Genomic DNA, 27737 nt, shown 5'->3' with positions numbered 1-27737 from the left:
GGAATAACAACGTCCTGCTCCACTGTTAAAGCAGATCAAAATAATTTGCAGAATAAACCATCCAGGCTGTTTGCTAAAGAAAAACCGTCTGTCTTAAATCCATGCCCAACTTCAACCGCGATGAGCTCCCCGGCACACCGAGCCCTGGGCTGTCCCCGCCGCAGAGACGTGGCCGAGGCCCTGGAGCAGCGCTGAGACGAGGACGAAGCGGGGGGATCCTGCTCCTGATCCTGCTCCTGAGCCACTGCTGGGGGCACGGTGCCAAGCAACGCACCGAAGTGCAGCAGGCCTGTGCTCTAGGCTACGTGACAAATTCCTTCAGCATTCAAAACGCCGTCTAAATATGCACCTAATCAAAAATTAACTCGGTGGCTTCATGATTTATCAAAGAAACATTGCAAGATGCCAGATCCAAAACAAAGGGCTCAAAAAAGCTGCTGTTCCAAACTATGATACTTTGAAACAATGTGCAAATGGCACGAGATTGCATCTGAAGTTGTGCTGAAGCAAAAATAAAAAAGCAAACAAATTTTAAGTTGACATAGTGTATTGTGAGTTACGTTCTCAGCTTGTCTACATCTAAGATAGCGTGAAATGATCTGCGGTACAGCGAAACAGTTTAATATACAATTGATTACAGATCCGTAGTAACGAGTCAGAGATAATACGCGGTTTATCTATATACAGATATAGCTTAATATTTCACAGATACAACTTTTCTCCATTTCTGCTTTGTCAACGAAGCGTATGCAGAGTATTTACAGTGAAGCCGCTGCGCGGAAGCCCCGTCCCCCAGCACAGCGCCCCGGCAGAAGCGCCGAGCTTCCCCGCAGGGCGCTTGTAAACAGCGCGGCTCTGTGGTTCTGCAGAAAGGGAGGGGAGAAGGTAGTGTGAGCACGGCCCTTGCTAGGATGGGAAGAGAAAGAAAACAAAGACGTCATGAAGAAACAATTTCCAGCTAACCTGGATACTTTAAAATGTTTTCATTTGCCTTTTTTTTTTTTTTTTCCTGAACTGGAAACTGTTCTCAATGAACGTTTAACACTTTCCATACAATCTCCACGTGTGCTTAGGCAAGGACGGGCGGCGCTGAAGTCTCCGTACCACGTTGAGGCAGCGGCCCTGCCGGATCTGGGTTCCTCGCTTCCACCTGGCCAAACCCCACCACGGCTCCGGCACCGACGCCGTGGTGTTGCCCCGTGGCGGGGCCGAACGGGAAAGGAGGTGGCCAGCCCCACCACCACCAGAAAGCTTTGACGCCAGGTTAAAAGCAGCATTTCACAGAAAGACAGAGCTGTTATGAGAAATGCAAGCCCTGCGGGAGTGAGGCGGCTTTCCTGAGAGCACCAGGGGAGCCTTTCTACGCGTTCCTGGTGGATTCGGCGAGCGCCGCCAAGGTCCTTCGCGTCTCTGGATGCTCCTGTTACCTCGTCACGGACAGGAGACATCCATGGCTAAAAATTCCTAAGTATTCGGCACAAACCTGAACCTGTGCTTTGTCTCTCAGCAGGCGGTGGGAGTCGTTAAGGCTCTTGGCTTTAAGGAGTTTATTACTTTGGAAGTTGGAAGCTGTACTCGCAGGAGGGTGCAACAAGTCTCCGTCTCGGCACGTACACACATGCGCATGTGTATCTCAGCACGGCCTCAGAAAACTGGGGGTGACAAATGAAATCTGGGAAGGGCACTCTGGTGGGGGGGGAGTCCCAAACCTCTACGCATGGAGAAAACCGCCGCAGGTGCCAGAGCCAGCCCAGAGGCAACCTCGGTGCCCAGCAAAGTGCTGCGATACCACCAAAACCCTCCCTGGGATGCTCTTGGGGGCACCAGCGAGACGGAGGTACCCAGCTCACCTCTCAGATAAACCCCAAACGAAACGCTGCTCCTGCTGGAATCAAGGCAAAGAGTCAAGGATGCTGAAGAGGCAGGCGCCTTCCTGCTGCACACCCTCCCCCTGGTTCATCGCTGCATTTCTTCCTGCCCTGAGCCACAACCAAAGCATACAAACCATCTCTGAATCGCGTGCTAATATTCAGCCAGTGCATGAATTTACAAACAGGCGAACTCGTTAGTAAGTAAGGGAGAAAAGAGTAAAAATTGAGAAAATCACTTTGACACGAGTGCATTAACATCCTCGGAAAGCTCAAAACCACACAAGCTGCGGAGCAACCCAGAGCCTGGCCGGGTACCTCGGGTACACAGCGGCTCAAGCGACCACGGATGATGAGCTTGGCGAGGGCAGCACCGGTCAAAGAGCTGAAACTTGACATTTTAGAAGCTGGTCCCAGCCACTGCCTTCTTTGCAGTTCTTCAGATTCAGCGAATGCTGCAACATCTAGAGATTACAATACGCGCTGCTACAGCGAGCCAAAGACCAGTGCAAGAACAGAGTAAAACATGTACAAAGTAAGACCGAGAGCTACAAGGTGAGAAGCCGATGCAGCAGTCTCGGGGCCCTTCCAGAACAATAAAACGAGCGACTGCTCCCCCTGCACCAGCATCCAGCCCCATGACACGCATGCGGAGCAGCGGCTCCCCGTGCCCCCCGACGTGCTGCAGGTGGGACAGCTCGTGCCCCTGCACCTCTCCCGGCCAACTAATGGACAGCAGCTGCACTAAAGAACCAGGGAAAAAAGCTTTGAATGTCTTCTACCCACCTGTTTTTGTTTTCCCCAAATAATCTTAAAATCTAATATTGCCTCTTGAATGTAAAAAGGAAACATTTCTCTAAGCTGTATAGCCAGTTTCCTCAGCTGAAGACAAAAGTTTAGCTCTTCTGCTCAAGGCTTAAAAAGGGTTTTCTGCAGAAAACCCACACTGGTGTTACTCCACAGAGCTTCACTCAGCACCCCTAACCCCCCAGCAACGCTCCAGCTGAGCCACTGGTAACACAAATCAGATTCCGCAGTGATTTTAGTTACTGCTTGAGCCTATTCAGAGTCTGACATTTGATTTTTTATGAACTCTAATTTAAAGACAAAGCCAGCAAGCTCCTGGGTGCCTGACGGCTGCTGACAAAACCCGCCGCGTTGCTCAGAGGACAGAGTTCAGAGGGTGGCATTACAGCAGCTTCACAAACTGCCGCCGTTTTCAGGCTCCCTCATCCTAACACAGAAACCCCAAACCTCCCCGTGCTCCAGCTGAGCTGCCCAGTCCCCATCCCTGCAGGACGTGGCGTAGCAGAGGATTGGGAGGCCAGGCTGCTGGTTGGACTTGGAGATCCTGAAGATCTTTCCCAACCTTGATGACCCTGGGATTCTGTGATATCAGCGTGCTCGGTGCCTTGTGCAGCACTGTTTGCTTACCCCAAATTTCTCCACCAGGATGCAAGGGGGCTGCACAGCACCCGTGAGGATGAGCACGAAGAGAGGGGATGTCCCCAGAGACCCCATGGATGGCTTCAGGAGTCTCAGCCCCCTGCTGCAGTGGAGATGTAGGGGAGCTCCGTGCCACGTGAAACCATAAATCATGAGTCTGTAGCAGGTGAAGGCTGCAAGTTGGTCGCTCCTCATTAGAGAAAGGCTCTCGCTCCTCCTGAAGTTGGCAAATGGGCTTAGTGCCCCCCGAGCTGAGGAGCTGGGCATGGCTTCATGTGAAAAACTGAGCTGTGGGACCCTGTGCCATGCGGGAGCACCCAGAAGCAGCGGGTGATCGCTGTGGGTGACTCCCTGCTGCAGGGGACAGAGGCACTCACCTCTAGACCCTGCAGAGCTCTGTCACCTGCCAGGGGTGTCACGGGGAATGCTGCCGAGTCCTGTCCATGCGTCCGACCGCTGCCCCCTGCTGCTCTCCCCCGTGGGCACCAAGGACACCAAAAGCAACCTGGAAACTACCAAAGGGATTTTACAGCTCTGGCGACAGCGGTAAGGGTCTGGGGGTCCAGGTCATTTTCTTCTTGATCCTGCCCGTTCGGTTAAAGGACGGGAGGAGGAGTAGGTGGATTCTCCAAGAAAATGACCGGCTGCATCGCTGGTGTTGCCAACAGGGTTTCGGTTTCTGCAACCACAGGACGCTGCCTAAGATCGACGTATCGCTGCAGCACGGCCTCTGAGCTCCCCAAATTCTGAGCTGGAAGCACGAACGTCATCGTACAGAGCACCAAAATCCACTAAAACAAAAATCCACTGGTGTACGGGGTCCTGCACTCCTACCGGCAGACCCTCCTGCCTCTCTGGTTTCCCATACGGTACATTTCAGCAGAAAATGGTCCATGGTTTCACAGCTCCTGACTGAGTCACCAGACCACTGCCCCCCTCAAACTAAAACTGGCACAGCCAGAACGTCTGCAGGAATCAGCATGCAGCGGTTATTGTACCAAATTTTTGTTTTTATAGGACTTGGCAAAATTCTGCAGGCGCTGTGTGCTGATGCTCTCGGTTCCAAGGAGCCTCAAGTCCAGGTTGTTCCCACCCCACCGAGCCAGCCGACCCCAGGCCTGCTCCTGCGAGGCGGCAGCGCTGGGGCACCCCTGCATCTCCAGTATCCACCGCTCTTCTTTCCGTGTGTAAATCTTTCTGTTTCCAGCCAAACCATCCCCATGACATCTCCAGCGTCTGGGAAAGTCACATCAATAAACAGTGCTTTATAACTAAATGCCAGACTTCAAGGCAAAGCCGCACCCTCTGCGTGTACCAGGCAGCCCCATCACCAAGGACCCCTGCCCGCTCACGTGTCTCTTTTCTGCTGTGACAGCAAGCAGAGTTTCTCATTTTTTGCTTGGCCACATTCCTTTCCAAATACGCCTCCCCACAGAACAGCTTCGAACCAAGAAGCCTGAAGCTTAGCAAACAAACAAAACGTGCTCCCTGCAAGCATCCTTCCATTTTCAGCATCCCAGAGCATTTTGGGGACAAGGGTCCTCCTGAGCTCTGCTTCCCTGAACCCAACACCAGCAGCCCCTCACTTCATTTTAGTTATTAACTTCTGCTTTTGCGTGGTCTCTAATACTCAAGGTCACCCAGACTGTGCCAGAGAAATCCCGTAGGAAAGCAGAGAGAAAACAGACGCAGTCCTTAAATTTGGTAAACCCCCCCCAAGTTGCTCAATTATGCAGCCAACCGGGTTATAACCAACCTCAGGCACTCCCAGGCTCTGCGATATTGCAACGTAAAGGCATGAAGTGCACAACTGCTCCCTTACAACTGTTTTTTTTTTTTGTTTTTTTGTTTTTTTTTTTTTTTTTAAACATGGCTGTTGTATTCAGAATTAAAGGTTTAGAAACAAATTAGAGTTCAGCAATTATAAGCCCTGAAGTACCCAACTAGTTACCTTTTGCCCTTTTCCTGGTGCCAGCCAACGCTGACCTGGCTCTGGGAGAGGTTTGTGCCACCTCCACGCTGGGGGCATCCTCTCAGCCCCCGTTTTGTCTCCTCGAAGTCCAACTGTGCCTGCTTGGTTCAGCCAAAGGGGATGGCACCAAACTGTAGGAAACAACAGGCAGCTCTGGTCCTGTCTCCATATCATGAACACCAGAAGTAAATCAACAGGAACGCCATTTACGTGTTTTTAAATGAGAAATCAATTCCGTTTCACAGAAGCAGCTGCAAGAAAGTCAGCATTTCCATGCGTTGGCAGCAGATGAAGATGCTGCTGCAGGGCACGCTCACCATCCTGCTCCTCACTCTGTGCTCCCGAGCAGCTCCCACAAGAGACCTGCAGCTGAAGGCAGCCCCAGCCTAGCAAATGCAGCAATTTTTCCCCCTCTCTGGGTAGTTTTGAAACGATCGGCACGAAGACACCCCAAAACCAGAGCAGAGCGCCGCGCTGGCTGCATGCAGAACACAACTCCAGCTCTCTGTCCCTGCAGCTTCCACCCCGTGTCTGAACGGCGGTGGCACCAGCAGGGCAAGCAGAGGGACATCTCAATGACACCGGCTTTGCTCAAGGCCTCCCACAAGCACACGTGTGGCAGGGCCAGCTCTGGGGCATGGCAGGACGCAGCCCAGCACCGTTACAAACACCCGCAGAACAATTTCTGCGAGCACCGGGACATCTTTTCAAAGGCGTCAAGGGAAGGCGCAAAGGTTCAACCCCCACCATTTCCCAACAAAAAGCAAGCGTCTCCCTGTGCCTGTGAAAATCTGGCTGTTCAAAGCACACACCGACAGCTCGGCTTCCCCATCCTGTTCCTACGACGAGGCGCTGACCTCCGAAGGAGGCGGCGGAGGCTGCAGCAGCGCTGCACTCAGCGCGCCAGAGCCTGCAGCAGACAGCAGCCCCCAGATTCAGAGCCCAACCCCATTTCTGTCCTCTGCCATTTCATTTGCTTAATACCGACAATAATGAACCCGTGGTATTGCATTTTTTGGTATCTGAATGCTAGCAGCCTCCCGCAGCACGGCAGCGTTGCCCATTTCAGAGGCTCCACGCGGTGCAAACCCAGCTGGTGGCAGGGGGTCCCCGCACAGGGCTCCCGACAAAGCAGGGGGTCAGCGAGAGAGAAATGGAACTGAACCCTGGGCAGAGCTGTCTGTAAAACGGGGAGAAAGAAGGGAAAGGGGAAAAGGGCTGAACCACTTCGAGATCCCGAATATAACACTAGAAGGCATGTAAACAATTCTGGACCACGTGAACTCCCCTACTGTAAGAAAAGAAATACTGACATAGACTTCACTGTAAGGAGAATCCTGGAAATGGTTTCAAGAATACATTCGTCGGATGCAAGAGGTATTTGCAGAGTTATACTACCTGAAAGTTGGAAGTGCAACCCACTACGGGGGAAGGGGACTGGTTCTAATTGAGTGGGAAGGCAGGCTGCTGCAAAACGTTGCACTACTAAAAACAACTTCCTATCGTTGCTTGTCAGGAATAGCCCCAAACGAGGCTACGGCATCTGTGGCATAGGGATGAACACCCCCTTTTTTTGTGTGTGCTGGGAGATTGAGCGAGTAAGATTCACTTTAAACAGCTTTTGTATCCAATGCAATTTAGAGACGCATAAACAGCAGCTTTTGTGAGAACAGTGTGCAGAGTCTTGTTTAAGGTAACTGAGATCCAGAAACCTCCTAGATTTGTATTTGACAAAGGCTTGAAGGGCTCTGTGCTCACCATGGAGTGTAGATGGATCTCAGATGGCTGAATGGGAACGTCACGGTGTGTATATTTATTACTCAAACTCCAAAAATTGCATTGGGAATAAAACGAAGCATCAATATATTCTGAGTTCAGGTCAGACAGAAAGAAAGCATTAAAACACATACCAATACGCAGACAGCACAGCATTGCATTTCACCAGCTCTTCCCCGGCTAAAGAACTTATTTCAGGTGCAAAAATTCTTTTAATCTTATTTGGTGTTGCAAGGTTGTTAAACTCCAATAGCTGAACAGGTAATAATATCCAAAGTGGGGCATCAGATGTAAGTGGGTGAGGTGATGGAAGCATGCAGAGGGCAGACCGGTATCGTTTGGGGCCCCACTCCTGCAGTTACCTCTGTGCAAGCAGATCTCCGATCACGGGGACCTGCACAAAGTCACCCGCAGGACTGGGAAATCGTTGTGCTTCTCAGCTCGCAACAAAGGACTCCTTCCCTATTCCTGCTTTCAGTGGCACGCAGGGAGCATGCTGTTCTCTTCCCTGCTGCAAAAGCACAGTGTAGGGGGCAAATCCTGAAAAAATCTTGTGCAGCACCATTAGTTCAGTACAGAGGGAAGCTGGGATGCCCAACTGCGTTTGGTGGCTTCGGACGTTTCACCAGCTTTGAAACAAATATTGCCTAGGTAACAACATCCTCACAGTGGATGGTAGTCCAAAGAGGCTGAAACGCTATCCCACTACTCTTGTTAAACCAATTAACGACTCATCTCTCCTGATCCCTTCCGCAAAAAAAAAACAAAAATGAAAACAAAATAAGAATAGAAATAAAATAAATAAATAAATAACGGCATCTCCAAAACATTTATTTAACTTTTCTCTCTCTCAAATCAGACCAGCTTAGAGACACCAACTTCACCTACCTTTGCCAATTCAGCTAGGGTGCGGAGCAACCTAAAACCCTTTCAGACACACAAAACCCAAATTGTAACGCTCTTCTGGTCGCTTGTCTGCTTCTGGACGCCTGTCCTGAGAGCTGGTGAAGTCCGAACCCTTATTCCATTCCCACATATCAGTAACTCATTGGCTATATGGAAAAGAAGTGTATCCAAAGCACACAATGGCACATTAAGTTTGAAGAAAGCATTGGTAAAGGAGAATAAAACTACAGCAGTTGTTCAGCCTACTCTAACTAAATGTTGAGCCACTGCAGAACTCCTCCTCCAGCCCAACACAAAGTAAAATTGTGTCACCCCCTTGCCAAGACATTCTTTTGTGGTACGTTACTGGCACTTTATGTCAGTCTCATATGGTAGATACATGCACATTTGTCTGTGTGTTTACATACAAAAGGTCTGATAACAGTAAAACATTGTTCATATAGATATAAAAAACCCAAGGAGTTGCATTAGCCAAAAAAAGTGTTTTGTGAGAAACAACAATAAAAATGATATAACCACAGCTTTTCTTTTCTTTAAAATTAGATAAATACCCAAAGCTATGATTTCACTTGGGGCCTCTGTACCTTGACAGGGAGTCCAATGGAGTATATCTGAAGGCACTTAATATCCTCTACTCAGCTGTAAGATGGTTGCACAGGGAGCTGGGGAGCTTGGGATGTGATTTGGGGCATGGAGGAGAGAGATGGATGAAAACAAGCCCTGAAGAGCTGTGATCCACACAGCATCAGGCGCTGAAATGAAAACAAACGTACAACCCAGGTGTTGAGAAGGTCTCTCTTGAAAAAGAAAACTGCCAATTGCAAATGTCTTTGTGTTTCTATTGACAGAGCACTTCATGCAACTCTGACAGTGCATCATACACTCTTAGAGATATTTAGCTTTGTCAGTTCATTGACCTCCTCAGTTCCCGCTTCCTCACAGTCAGTCTTCTCTACAGCTTTGCCAAACCTGCACCTCTCTTCTGCTTTCATCGAATCTTTCTGGAGCTTCTTGGAGGAAGGAAGAATGTCCTTGGTTTCTGAGTTATCTGTGCCATGGGCTATCTTATCAGAATTCTGTACAGAAGGCACCAGGTTGGCAATCTCGTCAGTCGGAGATCGCCCAATGCTGCCATCCACTTGAACCCGAATGTCTGGGGATATAGACAACTGGTGATGTGGCACGATCCCATTGTCCATGCATTTTGGGTATAGGTAGGTCTTCATCTGACCTTTCCCCTTCACATTGACTGTCCCCCTATAGTCAAAGTCATACCCCATCTTGTTCAGGATGCGGTAGCTTTCCTCACTCACCTGTATACGACACTCTACGCCAGTGGTGTCCATTCTGCTAGCAATGTTCACAGTGTCACCCCAAATGTCATACAACAACTTGGTGGTGCCAATGACCCCAGCAGTGAGAGGGCCATGGTTAAAGCCAATCCTAAGTTTAAAATTAAACCACAGCATGTTGTTGTTGAAGTCATCCACCACTCGCATCATTTCTTTGGCAAATTCAAAAAGGGTCTGCAAATGTCCATGGGGATGGTTGTTGTCCTGACACTGCGATGTGTTCAGCCCTGAAGCAGCCATGTAGGTTGCCCCAATTGTTTTGATTTTCTCAATGCTGCTGTAGTGTGGTTTGCTTAGCAGCTCATCAAAATCCCCAATCAGTTCATTCAGGACTCTGTAGCACTCTTTGCCTCCTTCGTAGTTCTCTTCGTAGAACTCGCTGAAGTTCACAATACTGGCAAAGATTACTCCGCCACTGTCATGGTTTTTGGAATAGCTCTGGGAAACCTTCAACTGCTCAGCCACGTGATAGGGAATAATATTCCTCAGCAACCAGTCAGCTTGATCCCTCATGCTCTGAATTTTGGTGCGATGAAGATCGGCCTCCACATCCCCATGGTAGTGGAGGCGGTAACTGACCTCAAACTCCCGATTCAGAAACCAGACCAGGAGGAGCAGAAGGAAAAAAACCAAAATCACTTCCTGACCGATGAGGTCTGCTGGCCTCTTCATGTCACTTGGCACCGAACTGTTGCACGGACTCTTCCTGGAGCTGGAAGCAGAAGAAAGGGAAGAACAAGAAAGGTGCATTTAAAAACATGGTCAGGGCACTGCAATTTCTGCTCCTACACTACAAAAAAATTGTTGGAAGTGTATGCTACATACCAAATTAGAAAATATGCCTTTAAAACTTTATCTGCTATTAAGCTTGCTAAAGAATTAATTTCATTCTTAAACTCACCAAGTACTTCCTTTAACGGATACCATCTGGTTTAGCAACACAGAAACTGGCCCACCTTTACGTTGGTCCTGTTTTAAAGATTTCACTAAGGAGACAGTTACTGTTCTATATAAATACTACATATAAATATAACTATATAAATATTATTCTATACAAACACTACATGTAAATACATATAAATAAATGCTTAATAATGGCTGTGTGTTTAGATACATGCATGTACATGTCTGTCTACAGCTGTGTGCTTTAGTGTGTGTAACTGGCGTGTTTATAATTTCTTTGTACATACTTCCAATATTTAGAAACATTCACTTTAGATTTTTCGAGCTTTTCCCTCGTCTCCTCATCAAAGACCAATAACCTTTGCAGTGTGCCTTTAATGTTAACGTGTCAAGGTTTCGGAAGAAGATAGCCCTGTACAAGATGCTTCGTGAAGAACATCATGTCTCCTGCATGAAAGCGCTGAATATGGAGCTCTGGGCTGACATCTTTTGCACTTTCCATCTCCACCATAAAAAGCTTCAGTGGTTGTAAAGTTTCTCAGAGTACCAAGATTAAAAAAATTAAAAAAATAAAAATCAAGGCTCATATAGATTAAGAGCAGTATTTCAAATCCTTTTGACAATTCGTTGACTGCCTGTGCAGATTATGAAGCACTGACAGAGTGCGCTTCCAGTGCCAAACAGCCCTCAGCAAGGAGACATCTGCAGTCCACAGTCTCAACTTTCTGGAGAGATGTGAAGACACATTTAGTCTGAGAAGACACCACCTATGCAATGCTGGAAACTAAGTCTAAACCCAGACAGATTGGCATGCAGAGATTTCCGGAGTCATTTAACTGAATTTTTTTTTTCTATGAACTTTCTTATGCCAAAGTGTAAGACTTGATATGTGCAGACACATGCTCGGGTTTCTCAAGTTAAGAAATGGTCTGATAAGGGGAAGCATCACCTCAACCTTTCTTCTTCAAAAAGAGAAATGCAATCTGTATCTCAGCGTCTGTTTGTGTTCCTCTTATGAAGGTATGTTAGCAAAAAGACATCAAAACCTCAAAGCACAACAGTAGCAATAGTTCAAGTAAAGAAGACATTAAATTTGTTTCTGTAATGTGAAAACATTTCAATGCTCAGTTTGTTTCTTTATGTCCGTAGGGGACATGCTTCCACTTCTGAAATCAAAGCAAATGTTTTAGCAACTGAGCTACATTCCAGACCCTATTTCTTTTTCTGGAAGTTCTTTCTCAAATATTTGATTGCACAGTATAGCCAGAAAGGTATGATGAAGCAAACCCCGCATAGTTGTGATACAGATGAATACACACATTTTATTCTGTGCTATGGTCTTTTTTTTTGGTATATGTATCTATTGAATTTTATCATAGTAAGCCTATAGGAGAGAAAAAGGTTTCTGCAAGTATTTACAATAGAGAGCTTACAGGTCAAATTTCAGATTAAAGGTAAGACTATGTATTATGTTGGGAATTAATATATATTATATATATATATATTTTTTCCTAACCATAAATATATTTCTCCCAGGAGAAATGAAGGTATATTCATTTTGTTGGTTTGACATCCCCAAAAAAATAATAATAAAAAAAAAATCAATGACTGGAATAGTAAGAATTTCTAAAATACAAGCTTTGCTGCCTCTTTAGTAGGTAGCAAAATATCCGCCAAATTTGATGGGCTTAGAGAACAGAACAAGAGAGGATAGGTAAGAGTAAAGATCTCTTTAAATAAAGAAAGCTGGAGGAGGTGAGGAATGAATCTCAGTCAAGAAGCATGATTCAGGTTCTTTCCAAAACAGTTGATTATTTTCCATATCTTGTGGAAAGAGATCTGCCGGCAGATCTGAGCAATGCCAAGTTACTCCTTTGAGAGTACATGAGTTTGATTCAGATAGTCTGCTCTAACATCAAACAGCCCTGCCACAGGGATTTATTTAAGTCATTAGAGGCTTTTTATTTAGTTTTTATTGTACAAAATAGTCCTTGGTTCTGTAATTCCTCGTAAATAAATGAAGAAGGCACCCTACATTTTCCGTTACAAAAAGTGGCCCGTATCAAACGCTAGAGATGCCTTTTAAGAACAAACTCCTGCCTCCCATTCACAGCTCCTGAAGCACTGGCATCTGCGAGCTCTCAATCATCTCCTCAAGCACCGGCTTGACCTTGTTTCCCACGTGGGCGTACAACCTTAGAGATCTGCATTTGAAATGAGAGTGACTCACTTGTAAGCTGACCTGATTTCATTAATAAGGTAATGGGTTAGTATCTCAAAAGAGAAGGTGCAGTATCTTTTCCAGAGCAGGCATTTTTGATCACTATGTGACTGCTGCAAGCATTAGTACAAAAAGCCACAATACTAACCTGAAGGAGGAAACATTTACTTCCTACTCATTTGAAAATCAAATTTCTGGACATTGCAGCGAATAGGTTACAGGACCTACAGGGCTTTAAACCACCTCACAGTCTGTTAGCAAAGACGACCCCCTGTCCAAAGCTGCCCTTTAGAATGCAAGGAAGAAAAAAACCCACACCTCTATATACAAACGGATCACACAAAACCAAATCCTTTTAAGTTCTACTCTTCATGAGGTGTTGCAGCAGAAAACTAATTTTAAAAGTCATTCAGACCGAAATCTTAAGCTGTCAATGTTCCTTTAACTCAAACTGTTGAAGCACTTCCTGGCACAGATGCCTAACTATTAACTTGGCATCTTCCTTCAGCCTGTGTGTTGAATATGGAACAAGTGAGAGCTCCGGAGATAGAATCTCCTTTGGCTTGATCACAAATCATAAAGATAATGGCTTTCTACTTATAAAGATTTTTGGAAAGCCATTTTGCTTCTGAGCCAGTAACCTATGTTTGGATTTGGATTTCTTACTATATTTAAAGTGGATGCACGCCTGCTAAATCTTAAAAAAGAATGCAATGGTGGAACAGCACAGAAAAAGGAAATCAAACAGCTGCTTTCAATGAAGAACATAAAGAGGAGGCATATAAAAAACCCCTATCATCAAGCAATTATAGTCTTCCACCTTGAGTAGCCTATCAGTGTTCCTCCTTGAGCCATCACAGGCTGCGACAATACACTTTATCTGCTCTCAGATAAGAAATGAATGAAAACAAGAAATATTTCTTGCTTAGAAGACCAAGTGCAGTAATACCTCTTTGGGGCTGACGAACTGGTCTGTCTGGAAAAGGAGGCAAATTCCATATTTTGATTTACTGAGCACAGCATAGACAGTCCAGAGATGAACTCTGTGCTAAGACTTCATTACCATTACTAGTACCTTTCCTCCCAAGCAATAGTAATTATTATCTCGATTCTTGATCAAGAGCAGGGAATGGCTTCATGAAAGGCATGCAAATAAAAAGTTTGTCTTGCCCTCTTAGAGCTAAGGAAAAGCTTTTGCGCTGATCTGGGTGACCAAGGGATCTTTTTTATTTATCTACACTACTTAGAAATAAACAGCGTAAATGTTTGTTAGGATAAGGGAGTTTCTACTTTTTATTGGTACACCACCTGGAAAAAGGGAAAAATCTGTTTCCCAGAACTCTAAAACTGTGGTATATAACGATGCACATTAAAAAGAGCCCCAAGCAACCAAATTCTGTTGCAAATCAACAGTAGAAGCAGAATAGGATTAACTCCTAGTTCTCTCTTTTAACTTCCAAACCAGAGAAGAATTACATCACTTCCTAAGTTTGGACAGCTTCAGATCAGAGGAGCCTAAGCCACTCACAAACATCGCACTGGTGTGACACAGTTCCTGCATTAAACCAGAGATGGTGACCAACAAACCACCACCCGACAAAGCTGCCGCTGCCCACAGGAAGGACGGCGCTGTGCGGTATTTACACGTGCACCGTGTACCTGCATTTTTTCTCTGACTGAAGGAATGCCAGGCAAAATACAAATACCACGCATCTCACAGTAGAAAGCTTAATTTTAAGCTTAGAAATGTTTAATGAGCCAGATGTTTTGGTCACTGCTTTATTTAGAATCTAAATCACAGGCTACAATTTGCAAAGCAGGTAGAGTGTACTCCATGCCTGCTTGCAGTAACAACCTCTACGTGGTTTGGTTTTATCTATTTTTATTTATCATGAGTTAGAAGTTATGTGATACGTTCTTGAAATAAAAATGTTTGCATGTAAACAGTGCTTGACAGCTCTTTTTTGACAGATTCCTAATAAACAATGATATACAAACAGTCGTGGAACTGAAGACTGGGTTGTCAATTATTTAAGGCAGAATGAATTATTTATTTGTGATTAGCAGCTGGTCAGGAACCTGTTAAGCTGTTGTCAGTGGTGGCCAAGACATTTGTAATTCTGAGCAACGTAAAAGCTTAGGCCATTTCACAAACTAATAATACCACACTGAAGATTTAAATTCAGGTTAATCCTAAGACATTACCTTCAGTGATCAGCACACTTCAATATTTTGTACATTGCATTTTCAGCAAATTCCCTCCAGTGTTTTGGCCTACAAAAACCGAGCAACCTCTGTTTTTTGGCTTTAACTTTTCAGCCCTTCTGGGTTTAGTGAACTGGAATTCCCTTCTGAAAATGAAGTTATCTTTCATCTTTGATCTTCAATCAAAGCCATAAGAAAGGAAAACCCATGTAAAAAAATACCACTGTATTAAATTTTATCATCTTGGTGAATAAATCTAATAAGAAAGCTTAGTTACCATCTCCCTGTCTTTACAACACACATATTTTTGCTAAACTAACATAGCACTTTGTGTAGATAATTTTTAAAAGTAAATACTATTTTTTTTTGGTGATACATACAGCAAAAGCAACATCCTCTTGAATACACACTGGTTTAAATGAATTACTTCGTCAACTTGTTCATACGGTCATTAGTTCATTCGAGCACAACATCACCTCAGTATTGCCCCCAAACGTGCAATTAGAAAACACGTTTTTCTAATACCAACAACTAGTAAAAACACTTAAAATGGTAGAAGAAAAACTCACAATAAAATCACAGGGAATTCAGCACTGAAATAATTAGAGTGAATCTTTAATTCGCTGATCTGTAAGGGGCTATTCATAACCCAATAAAAGATTTTTGTTTGTTGGTTTAGAAGTCTGGGGGCTACAATTTCATTTGCTCTCAATGACAGTACGTGCTGTGCTGCCTAAGTGAGCTGCGGGTGACAGACAGCACGCAGACTGTCACTGCCTGCATGTCTCCGTCCTGGTGAAGGCAGCTGGCTTCACAGCCTGCTCTTTCTGCTGACGTTTCTCTACACCAGGGAATTCTCAGCTGCCCAGCTGTGGGTAACATCTAACTCTGCATGCTTCCAAATTGTGCAAATCAACAAAACAATTTAAAAAAAAAGCTCAAGATGTACAGATAGCGCTTTAAAAACAGCTACTACTGGAAGAACAGGTGCTATTTTATACAGCTCCTCCATAGTACTATTTCTTACAAATCAAATTTAAAAAGAAAATAGCATTATGCAATTCAGCAACTGCAGTATTAGCTCTCTGATGATTTTTCATCATACTCAGGTCTTCTGGAAAGGAAATTAGGTACACAAGGAGCTTAAACACAACTTGCTGGACCGATTTGTTGAATTCCCAAGTGTATTACTATGGATGCAAAGTTTTACTACATGTAACTGGTTGAAAATGTTTCTATTCCTAAACACAGTCATTTGATATAAAGTTTACCTAAAGTTCTGCGCCAAATCCAGATGAAAAGTTTCCACAGAGCTGAAATAAAAAAAAAAGAAAAAAGCATTGACATCAGAAGGAAGTTAAAGCAATAAACAAAGCATTCTGCCAGAATTCCAGTTAGCATTTTGAACTTTTCTATTATGTGGACAGTAGGACCAATAATAGCACTGCACATTTGATCAACTTCAGACAAACTTTGTTTGAACGCCGACTTATCTGCACTTTTTGCTTGGCAGAAGCAACCACAGTCAGACAGCGATGCAAAAACCTCTGAAGACTAGGTGATGATAATGCAGTCAATATGATGTCTGGAACAAGTAATTGTGAAAGAATCCAGACTTACCTTGGAAACATAGAAAACCAATTTCAGAACTCTAAAAATCAGCTATGCCTCCATCTTATTGGACCAACACAATACAAAGATTAAAAAAAATAATAACCAAAACACAAATATAGAGTCTCTTTTTGAAGATGCCATGAATGAAAGTAATTTAAACATCACAATTTCTATGCAGCAATTAAGTATTATAATTGACAGAACTAGTTACTTTTTTGGGGAAAAAAAAAAAGGTAAAGAATAGTGCAGAATGGATTTCCCTGTGAGGTAAAAAGCTGCAATTACCTTTGTGACAAAAAATCATCTAGACTATCGATAAGAAAGGAACAAAACAAGTTATTATTAATCTAGGCAAATAGAAGTTATGGGACACACTAATTCAACCTGCATTTTGTTCACGATCTATTCTACAAATTGCTGTTTTTCAGGTATGCAGCTGAACAGCTCAGCCTATTACTTTAAATACTTCAGAGATGAAATAACATATTGCATGAATTCTAAACTTTGCCCATTCCTGATCACCACTACTCAAACCACAGGCAAAAATACACTACCATCAGGAAAATTTCTTAAGACAAAGTTTCTTAAACATTCATAATTACCCCCTTAGTAGTTAGCAAAGGTGGTGCTACAAAGTGTCAGATTGCAAGGTCTCCACCTCTCTGTTTGGGAATAACCTTTCCAGTCCCTTAATAAAATTGATGTGCAGGGAAATCCCCAAGTTATCTCAAGTTTTGTGTCCCTCCCTTTGCGCAATGTCATGATGCAGAGCTTATGTACAAGCTGATCTAGTAATTGCACCTGTGATTTGTCTAAAATGTGTCTCTGAATATGGAAGTAGGAGTTAAAATTATGACAACAAACGTTTTGATTTTCTTCTGCAATAAACTGCACAGAGGTCTGTTGAAGTAATCACCCAGGAAAATGTCAACCACTTTGATACCTTTTCCATGCTGTAGCTTGACTGCCTGCCTTTGCATAAAGACTTTTGGTACTACGCTGATGTTACATTACCCTATTCTAAAAGGCTCTGCTTGCTGGTCATGGTCCTGGACAAGCAGCTCTGGGTGTCCCTTGCTGGGACAGGGGCTGCACCTGAAACCCCCAGGGGTCCCTTCCAGCCTCAGCCATTCTCTAGTTCTGTCTGTGATTCTGCACCCAGCACTGAGTTATGCTGCAGCAGCTCCATGAAGACATGCTAGCAGCAGGCGTGTAGCTTAATAAGCAGCAAGACCCCTGGCCTGGGGGAATTATGGAAGAGGAGCAAGGGAGTCGTGAAACAGCATTATGAGTTTACTGTTCACTGACTTCCTTGAGTAAATGAACCTGGGGCTAACTTCTCGGTGAAGCTGGTGGTTGGACAGCAAAAGAGTGCCAAGGAAAAATGAAATGAGTGAAATGAAAAGTAACTGTTACTGGGAGAGGGTCACTTAGCACACCAGAGGAGTGATGTTGTTAGGTAAGCTGGACAAATAAATCCAACTGAAAAATCAAAGATGAGAAAAAGGGAGCAGGCATCCAGAAACTGAACACTACTTCCAGAAACCAAACACTTCTTCCCTCCACTGAAGCTAGAAAAGGCTGTTCTGTACTCCTCGCTTGAGTGCTCTGCTGACATAAAAAGGATTTTCTTTAGTCTAATATGATCTAGAAACCATTTGTCAACTAACACCAGTTCCAAGTTATTTTTTTCTAAGGAGGGACAAGCTCTTCTTCCTACAGCTCTCATAGCCACTTCTGAGTTACTTACAGCCTGAGCAGATGTTAAGGGGTGACTTTTATTCTGTCCTCTTATAATATAAATTGGATCAAGATTAAGAGTCAGCTGAAGACGCCTGAAGAGGGGAAAACTAAATACACAAAACACGCATCTGCAATACTTTATTTTTTTTTTCTTTCCCCGGCTTTTCACCATATGGTTCAACAGGCCTCTGAAGAAGTGTAAAAGGAATGAATAGCTTTTGATAGGAATCACAGAAGCCTAGCATAAGAAGTCCTTGCAAAGCCCATGCTATGGTGAGAGTGCCAAAAGCCATATTTCTTAAGCCACCAAGAAGCGCAGTTTGATTATAAAATTTTGACAATAGGAGTGGACAGGGGGCTGGAAGGAGTCCCTTGACTATCTTGGTGAGAAAACAGAAGAATACTGCAAACAAGTTCTCCTATGGAGAAAGCTGCTTATCAGCAGACAAACTGAAAGGGCTTAAGGTTATTTCACACAAACTACATTAACATGATTCCTCTAGTTATGGTTTTGCAGCATCCTCTGAAAAGGCAGAGAAGTGAGAAAGGAAGCAGGATATTAGATCTCTATTAAATCTGAGTGCCTGCCTTTTACAGTGCAGAATTCCTTGAGGAGGGATCTGGAAGAACAATACACGATTCTTACGTGCAAATGTAAATCCAGCTAGGAGAGGACACCAAACACCTCAGAAATATCTTAAAACAGATTTTCTAACAAAAGGTAAAAAACAATTCTATGGGTCTCCTACGTGTGCCCTAGAAACACACCACTTGAGGACAGAGCATCATTTCAACACAGATTACAGGAAAGGGCCCCTCAGGTAGCATTCTGAAATGCCTCCAAAAACGCAGATCTCTTTCCAAATCAACTTTTTACATTTGAGATACTAGAGAAATTCATGGCGGATACTAAAATCACATGTATTGGATCCTCACTTCACCGGCAGTGAAAAATTTGTTTATCCCAAATTTTCTTATCCCAAACATGGTCTATGGGTGCTGGGATGTGATGCTCACCTGTCTGGACACAAGGAGATGTAGAGCAGAATGAGAAGCACTGCTCCTACTACAGTTGCCAATAGAGATCTCATCCAGGAGCTAAGCTGGCAGAAGTTACAGTACTGCACAATGGTGATCAGAATGGCACAACACATAAACATGGTGTACTGCAACAAAGAGAGAGAGTGCGAGTTAGCTTTGTCTTGCTGACTGGAGCCCTTTTGCACATAAATGCCAGCACAAACAAAGGCATGTGCAATATGAGAGAGAAAGCCCTAATTTCCTTGTGTGATATGCACATTAAGTGATCCTCATTGTGTCTGTAACAGGAGGCAGCACTTGAAGATGGAGGTCTTCCCTTCAAAGAGCAAGCAAACTTTTAGCATTGACAGTTTGTCACAATTTTCCCTAGATACAGTTTTGCATTACCGCATTATACCACCATTATTTCAATACTATTCAACACCTTCAGCTTACCTTAGCAAAATGCTCAGTTCCTCTTCTTATTAAAAAAAAAAAAAAAGGAAAAAAGGAAAAAATAGGGTAAGCATTGACATTAATCTCCTCTCTAATTACTGGGATTAGACCCTCCCTGTTTTGAACGGGATGTCAAAATTCCACTTCACTGAAAATGTGGAACATATTCACCCTCAGGAACTACAACCAGCTTCCTACCCTTAAGAACACTTCTTAGAGGATGCTAGCATACTGCCTATCAGCAGGTGAATAAGGAAATAAGAAAAAACTATTTTAATCACAGAAGACAGGTATCAATCACTGTCAATCAGTGCTCGGTAATACCACTACTTGTGCCAATTAAAAAAAAAAAAGTTGGATTTTCTCTTCCAAATGCCTTATCTCAGAATGCTTTCCCCTTCCACATCTTTGCTGGATAAATAAAAGGAAGTGCAGAATGGAGATATTCCCCAGAATGTCTTAATTTCCCTGAGATACAACGTTACACCAGTCAAAGCTCTCAAGCTGTTGTGCAAGGTCTGGTTTTATCAAGAATATCAATGACCATCCAAGCTAAAGCAGAGACTTCACAACCGCGTCCTGAAGCTCTGTTCTGCTACATACTGCATTTTACAGTATCAAGTGATCGCTCTCTCTCTCCCCCATTTTAAATTTCCTTTACAGCTGAAATGCAGAAAATGCAAATTAGGAATACTGTCACATAACAAATAAGCATGTGATTCAGAAGTAGACACAGTGTATGGAAAAAAAACTTACATAATTTAACATTTTAAACCACAAGACCAGTGTTTTTTGTTTCATTTAATGACTAAAAAAATGGATGAATTTCATTTCAGAAGTGTCCATAAAAAACATAATTTAAACTTACTTTTTTCCCCCCATTTCAGGTCTCCTAAAGTGGCAGAGCACTGGTTCTCACTCCAAGTGATGCCCCAGCATGAAGCCAGCCTATAGAGGGTCAGCAAGTGCTGTGTTTACTATGTATGCATGGCTTTGGAAAGTTTTTTTTTCATTGCTGTTTTTGTTAATTTTGATTTTAATTATTTTATATCCAGGGAAGGTATAAAATGCTATGAATAAAAAAAAACTTTGCAAAACCATGTCATAGTAAAATATGACACTTACCTGACCCTCTATAGATTGATTCCATTTCCTAGAGCTCCATGATTGTTGGAACATCACTGAGCACAAGATGAGTTGGGACATCTCTTGGAGAGTGAGCCAACAACCCCGCGACTCTGGAGGACCTGCAAGAGGAAAGAAAGCCAAGATCATTCTCAGCTTGGTGATGAACACCACCGCCTCACTGCTGCTGCTTGAAGCACTTAGACCAATAACCTGGTATGATGAGGTATAGAGAATACACTAACAAAAATGGGTCTTCCAACGTTACTTTTACATGTTTGGAGAGATGATCATGGATGGTGATGAATGGGATGATATAAAATCAATGCACAAAGAAATTTGAGAGATTTGAAGGTTTTCAGGTCCCTTCAGCGTAAAGAAAACATTCCTACAATTAGTTTGCTAGTGGTCATGAGGGAAGAAGGGCATCATTGAACTAAAAAAATTGTACAGCTTTAAAATAGTTAACTTTGGTTATATTCACAAAGGTAAAAGCTACAGAAAGATTTTAAACATGGGTTGTGAGATCCTCAAATCCAGTCCTTTGTGACTATGAAAACCACGGAATAGATTTAAATCAAAATGCCTGGTCCATATGTTCCCACAGAACAAACACTTCCCGACACACAGTACCAAACTGCATCTGTAATTCATGGTAGGAAGAAGGAAGAGGATCTGGTTGTTACCTATAAGCAGGGCCCTGCAATAGCAAGCGATTTGTAAATGAATTCCCTGAAGATCCTGGAAAGGAAGGCTCATACACTGTGCTACCTAAGAGAAACAAGCTTTCATCTGTTTCTCATCTGTTTTATTCATAAAAATTATAAGCACTGATTTTATGCGATGCATCACCTTTAAATTAAACAGTTATTTTCTTTCCTCCATATTTTGCTCCTTGCTCCCTGCTTCTGAATGTTTTTATTAAAGAAGGCACCAAATCTTCTGTGAACCTGTCTCTGGCTGGGCCAAAAAAGCCAGTTTCTTTCAGTTCCTTTTGAGAAGGCACATCCTGTGTTCTTTACCCATCCCTGCAGCCCCTCAGGGTAATCATTTTTATGTCCCAACAACTCTTTCCTTTCAGTTTTTCCATCTAGCCTGGCAGAGAAAAAAAACAAGCAACCCACTGCTAATACTGGTCTTGCTCTTAGATTTACTAATATGCATGCAAACTTCTTAGGTTCACAAAACATTTCAGACTACAAACTCCAAATTAAAAAACAAAATAAGATACTCTACTTGCATTAGTCAGAGTAAATACCAGCAGAAGTATTTGTTCTAAGGGAAAAAAAAAAAAGTATGTATGCACACAGGTATTTATAACTATCTCTCTCCTCTTCTCTATGACAGTTTTCCAGCAAGTCACTGTATTTATGTAACAAACTATGTATTCCATCATACACAAAAGCCCTGTTTTTCTCTAACGGATCTGTATCAAACATCTGTAAAGCATGAGGGATGTGAAGGAAGAAGGCAGGCAAGCAACAAGCTAAGTTAGATCCAAAACGTCAGACTATGAAACGGAGTTCTACAACTTACATGTATATTTGTTTCAAAATCAGAGGTGAAGTGCGAAAAAACTGCAAGAGCTGGGAGAGAAACTAGGATTGCACCGAAAAAATGTCGAGGCAGCCAGCCAGATATCACCTCCAGGAGACGCTTCGTGCAAGTCATCACCTCCTCCAGGAAGAATGCCATCCTGGAACAAACGGAACCACAGACCTATGGGTTAATTTCAGCACATCACTCCATACAGCTTAATTACCTGTAATAAAATAACTTAAAATTCTTCACTGGGACTGCAGCACCAGTCGCAGCTTGCCACGTGCCATACCACCTGCTGGTAAGTTCAAGGAATGATCCAGGCGTGCTGAAAGATGATGGCTCATTTGCTACAGCACGAGGTGGGATGGGAGGGAGGGGGGATGCAGGGGTTTGAGAAACAAACTGGAAAACACTTTTCACTTGGAAGGTAAGCGTATGAGAGACTTACAGTCATAAATACTTAGCCTTAAAGAGGTGGGGAGAGCTCCCGAGGGCAGCTCAGTGGAGACTCTTCTTACACCTGAGCGCTTCTCATCATTAAAACGAGTGAGCAAAGGTGAAAGCTTGCTTAACAAACTGTTTTTTATCTACAGAAATAGATTATCAGCAACATTTGCTTCTCAAAGCTCAGAAACATTCATCACTCTCCAAAAACTGCAACCGCTTTTCAAGGTTTTAATTATTTTTATGGAGGCATAAAAAGGCAATGCAATAGTTGCCTTCATTCAAAGGCTCTCCATTGTGGATGTGTGTATTTACCAGAGCAGGTCTGGGCTTTTATTGCTTTACCAAAGCATTCCTGCTTTTGTGAGATGAACTTACTTTAAAGAGAAATGGCAGAACCACAGAGCCTGCTGTGAGACCACGGGGCAGGCGTGAGCAGCGCCCTGTGAGTTTGTGGCACGGGTAATTCTGCTGGTGCCACAGTGGATGACCAGGGAGCCCAAATGGTTTTTGGACAGAGATGCTCACAGCTGACAAGAATGTTTAAATACAATATATGCTAAATGTGGAATTCACATATTCCAAAGTCACAAACTATTGCATACTACCTGGATTTTTTTTTAAAACAAAAATAAATAAATAAATAAACACAGAGGATTTTTCTCTAATGCTTTTGACTAAAATACAAGGTATAATGTTGGATAAAAACCTGATAAAAAATGGGTAAAGTTTTCTGCGTGACTTGGACACTAATTGCACGCCTTTTAAATATGACTTGCTCATGAGCGTTACTTTAATTCTCAGCTCTAGGCTTCATGAATTTTGCAACCCCTAGCATTATTCAATAGACTTATTTTCTCATTTAATACATTAAAATATTGGAATTATACTTAAGTGCAAAGAAAAAAAAAAAGAGAAAATTAGGGCAATAGGATGGAAAACGCTGTAATACAGCAGCACCCCACGAGAGGGTGCTCACAGATTTCTCAGTGCCTAGTGAATGGAGTCCCATGTAAGCCAAAAAGCACAGCTATATTACATCATAAAAGAGAATTTGCAACAAAGCACGGAAATGCAACTGCATAGAAAGCAAAATAAATTCGAAAGCCCTGTAGAGTAATTACTATTTTTTCTAAAGTGTTATATACCGTCCTGACAGCCTCTGCCATCCATGGCAGAATGTGTCCCGGCTCCAGCGGCAGCCAAGCTGCTCCAGTATCGAGTCCTTCTGAAAATGCCACCCAAGTTCATGCCTCTAAAAATAAAGTCGATCCTGCTAAATCATACGAACTGGGATCAGCATTTACATGGCTAAACGGTGAGAAGGAAACAGCTCTGGCTCTGGCAGAGCACCGTGGGCAGCACCCATCACTCCCATGTGGAGCTGGGCACCCCCTGCCCACGCCAACGCCTGGACCCCGCTGTGGGTGCAGATCCCAGCCCTGGGGACAGGCACCCAGCACCACTGGTGTCTCGCACCCCAACCCACGCGGGCACTGCACGGAGCAGAAAAGCTTGGTTTTTGCCAAGCCTCATGCCAGGATAAATTCTTGTGGGAACTATAGCAACAAATCCATCAGCAAACCTGATCTGTTAATCCTGGGATGAGGACACTTCTTTATTTAGGCAGCTGCATGTTTGAAAAAGCAAGCACAAATTCCAGGACAACTCCACATTTCTCAGTGGTAATGTTTACCTTCTTGCATTGATTTTTATTTTTTTTTTTTTCAGTCCAGAATCAATTGCAATGCTCTGTGCTCTGGAATTAAAACAAGCGAAACCCCATCTTTCACAAAACAGATGAAGCCTGTGAACGCAGCACAGCTCTCCCATCAGAGGAAGCGAGCGCTGCATTAAATCCCGGCAGCAGGAGAGCTGCAGACATTTAATGGCCACAGGGCACTACCGGTAAATAATGCAGTGTCACTGGGTAGCTCAACAGGGCTTAAATGCTGAAGCATCTAAGATGTTTACACAAGCTGCAGTTCAAATTAGTAACTTTGGCATAAATGATTAATGGCTAATGGAGAACATTACCGTCATTTCTGTATTTACTGGCAGTTTAAAATCAATTCCCATATTTCAAATCAAAAGCTTTTGGCACAGCAGTGAATTGGTGGGATATTAAATACCAAAGTCACAGATGTTAGAAATAAATAAAGGCAAAACAGAATGCAGTTTGCCCTTGCATCAATACTCTATGTAAGTCAGGTTGTTAACAAAACCAGTTCATTAAGCTCTAGTTGCACCAAGCAATTTTTGTTCTTGGCTATGAGGAATTTAAGAAGATCCAATCGGTCGGCTACCAGGTTTCAACAGCAGACAGACTTTGGATATCACTTTGGCAAGCCCTGAGAAGGTAAAGTAGTGGGCAAAGTGCAGTTTTATTTCATCAGAGTACAGCAGGTTTCCATTCTACTGCTTTGACTCTGTTTGCTTTTTTTCTTCACCCGGAAGATTTTTTTCCTCTCTATTAAGGTACTTCTAAAGTGATGAATCAACTTACCAGGTGCTCCCACCTCTCACTCTTTAGAACAGGATTGAAATATCCACTACACTGGATTCATCTCCTCACTGAGAGATCTTCACTGAAGGGTGTTATTGAAAGCAATGCATGTTTTAAACATCTTATTTATAACAAGTTTTAATTGAGAACAAGAACTGGATGCAAAAAGCTTCTAGTCAACAAAAAAACTTGTATTCACACCTAAAATAGTGGGCAGATCTCTTTTACCTGTATTCCTGCAGAAGCACCCCTAAGAATCCCAAGTGAAACTTCACACACTGTCGTATGCTCAGTGACATTTCCCAAGATATTTTTTTATAAAATACCAGAACTTTAAGACCTCTTACACTCCAACTGAACTCATGAAAGTCAAAGTAGTCATATTTCAAGTGGGCAGAAGGACATTCTTTGCACTACATTTACAGAACTGGAGATGACATACTCCACATGCTGACAAATTAAGCACCACTTTTTGCATGCAGCTTTAAACAATTAATTCTAGAGTGGCACTTGTGATAACAGTGGGATCCTCATCTATAGATACTCCAATAATTTATTATCAGACACTTCAGAGAAATCAAAACATCCTTCTCCTGCAAGCCTTGCTCCATAAGGACTTCTGCTCTAACAACTTCAGTTTTACCTCGTTTCTCATTGTGCAGGCAGCGAGTGCTTTCCTCTCCCACTACCGCAGCTGGACTCGAGCCCTTAGCCACAAGAGCTGCAGCGAGTACTTCCTAGTCTGAGCACTGGATTCAATTAAAAGTCAGACTGATTTAAACACAGGGTGCTTCGCATCATGATAATGAAAATACAATAAGAAACTTAGGCAAGAATTTTTTGGTCCCAAAATAATCCCTCTCCTGAAATTCTAGGATTGTGCCCAGCATTGTAGCCCAATCCCCTCCCTTCAAGATATCTCTGTGGTATTCTGTGATTGTCACTTGTGATGACATTTCTGCACAGGAAGCTCTGCACTTTTCTGTGCATAATGAGCGGTCAGAGTGAGCAGTCCTCGCTTTGAAGACAATTTAAAGAGGAAAAGGATGATTTTGTTCTTTCTGATCAAAGGAAGTGAGATGGAATAAGGGCACAACAGTACGTCTGTCCTCTTGATGCCAACAAGCTCCATGCTTCGGCAGTGAAAACAGAGCTGCCTGTAAACTCATCCTCTGGGAATATGCAATGCAGTGCACAATTTAAAACATTTTGAATTTAATGCAGCCAACTAAGGAACACTTAGAGAATGATCGTATTTCAATAGCACAGATGGGGAAGTGGAAGGTTGTTACACTTGTACATGAGCGTGTGCCTCAGGCTGTGGAGACTGGAGTGCCCCCAAAATACCGAACAACCCAAACCCCCAAACAGACATCAAATCCTAAAAAAAAAAAAAAAAAAAAGGAGGGGGGGGGGCTAAAATATGCCAACATATTTAGAACTAGTTCCTAGTTCTAAACTAAAGAACTTAGTTCTTAGAATTACCTTGAATTACCTTAAAGGAGGCTATAGAGAGGTGGGAATCAGGCTCTTCTCCCAAGCACCAAGCGGTAAAATGAAGGGAAAAGGCCTCAAGGTGCACCAGGGAAGGTTTAGGTTGGGTATCAGGAGAAATTTCTTTACTGAAAGGGTTGTGTGGCATTAGAATAGGCTGCCCAGGGAAGTAACCATCCCTGGAGGTCTTCAAGAAATGTGTAGATGTAGAACTTAGAAGCATGGTGGACTTTAGCACTAGGTTAAGGGTTAGACTAGATGATCTTAGAGGTCTTTTCCAACCTGAATGATTCTATGATTCTAACTGAAAGCAAGCCAGAAGGCTTCTCAGATTGTCTTCAGCAATAAAAGCTCTTTTTCAGTGCAAAGTAGGAGGCTGTTTTCAAGGAAGTACCCTGGGTGAGCTCTCCCCAGATCTGAGATGATCCTTTTTTGAACTTCAGAGATTTACTTACAAGTTACTATAGATGCCATGATGAGATGTAAGCCAAGTATAAATTATATTTTGTTTACTAAAGGAAAGATTGTGAATGTGAGCCTGTGGCAGCAAATGACTGAGAATCTACTGCTTGTAACTCTGGGGTAAATTTGCAGACACTTCCCTCATGCCAGAGGAAAGAAGAGCACATCTCACAGTTGCGTGACAAGGGCCCCAGTAGCTACTGATAGCCAGTGGCTTGTTTTCAATCACAAATTCCTCAGCCACGCATTTGGTGGAGAGCGCAGGGAAGGGCAGCAACCACTTCTCCCATCCAGCAATTCCTGTTTCCCAAATTAACCACAAGAATTTGTGGGGTCTTGAGATTCACAGCCATCTCGGTCCCAGTGAAAGCAGCAAGTGCTAGTGAGCACCCATCATCTGCACTCGTAGTAGCTGTGCAGGAATTACAATATTCCCTGCATGCCCAAACCTCCCTTGAGTGTCCATTAGGAGAAAGGCAAACCTGTGTGCTCTCCATGCATTGTTTATTGAAAACCTGCTGCTACCATAACAGGTGGGACCAGTTAAGTTTTGATGACTGTCTACAGATGTTCACCAAAAGGTGAGATATTTCTTAGTCTGCTTTTCCAATCAGAATTAAACACAAAGGAATGATTAATATTAAAAAATAGATACTTCTAAGACTTAGGAGTCTGCTTTAAA

General features: G+C 43.2%; 1 protein-coding gene across 2 annotated transcripts in view; it reads right to left on the bottom strand.

Moving 5' to 3' along the window:
• Positions 1–2655: 2655 nt before the first annotated feature.
• ADCY9 (adenylate cyclase 9) overlaps positions 2656–27737 on the bottom strand; it is an 86951-nt gene continuing 61869 nt past the window's right edge. For both annotated transcript variants that reach the window (XM_038186690.2, XM_038186691.2), the window contains 4 exons: positions 22144–22303; positions 19024–19172; positions 15921–15962; positions 2656–10032 (listed from right to left, as the gene is read on the bottom strand). In XM_038186690.2, the coding sequence (XP_038042618.1) occupies positions 8844–10032; positions 15921–15962; positions 19024–19172; positions 22144–22303 (1540 nt within the window). In that variant the 3' untranslated portion in view covers positions 2656–8843. The remainder of the gene's footprint in view (positions 10033–15920; positions 15963–19023; positions 19173–22143; positions 22304–27737) is intronic.

The sequence above is a fragment of the Anas platyrhynchos genome, chromosome 15 (genome assembly GCF_047663525.1).
Source record: "Anas platyrhynchos isolate ZD024472 breed Pekin duck chromosome 15, IASCAAS_PekinDuck_T2T, whole genome shotgun sequence".
NCBI lineage: Eukaryota > Metazoa > Chordata > Aves > Anseriformes > Anatidae > Anas > Anas platyrhynchos.
This window is presented reverse-complemented; position numbering and strand designations above follow the sequence as displayed.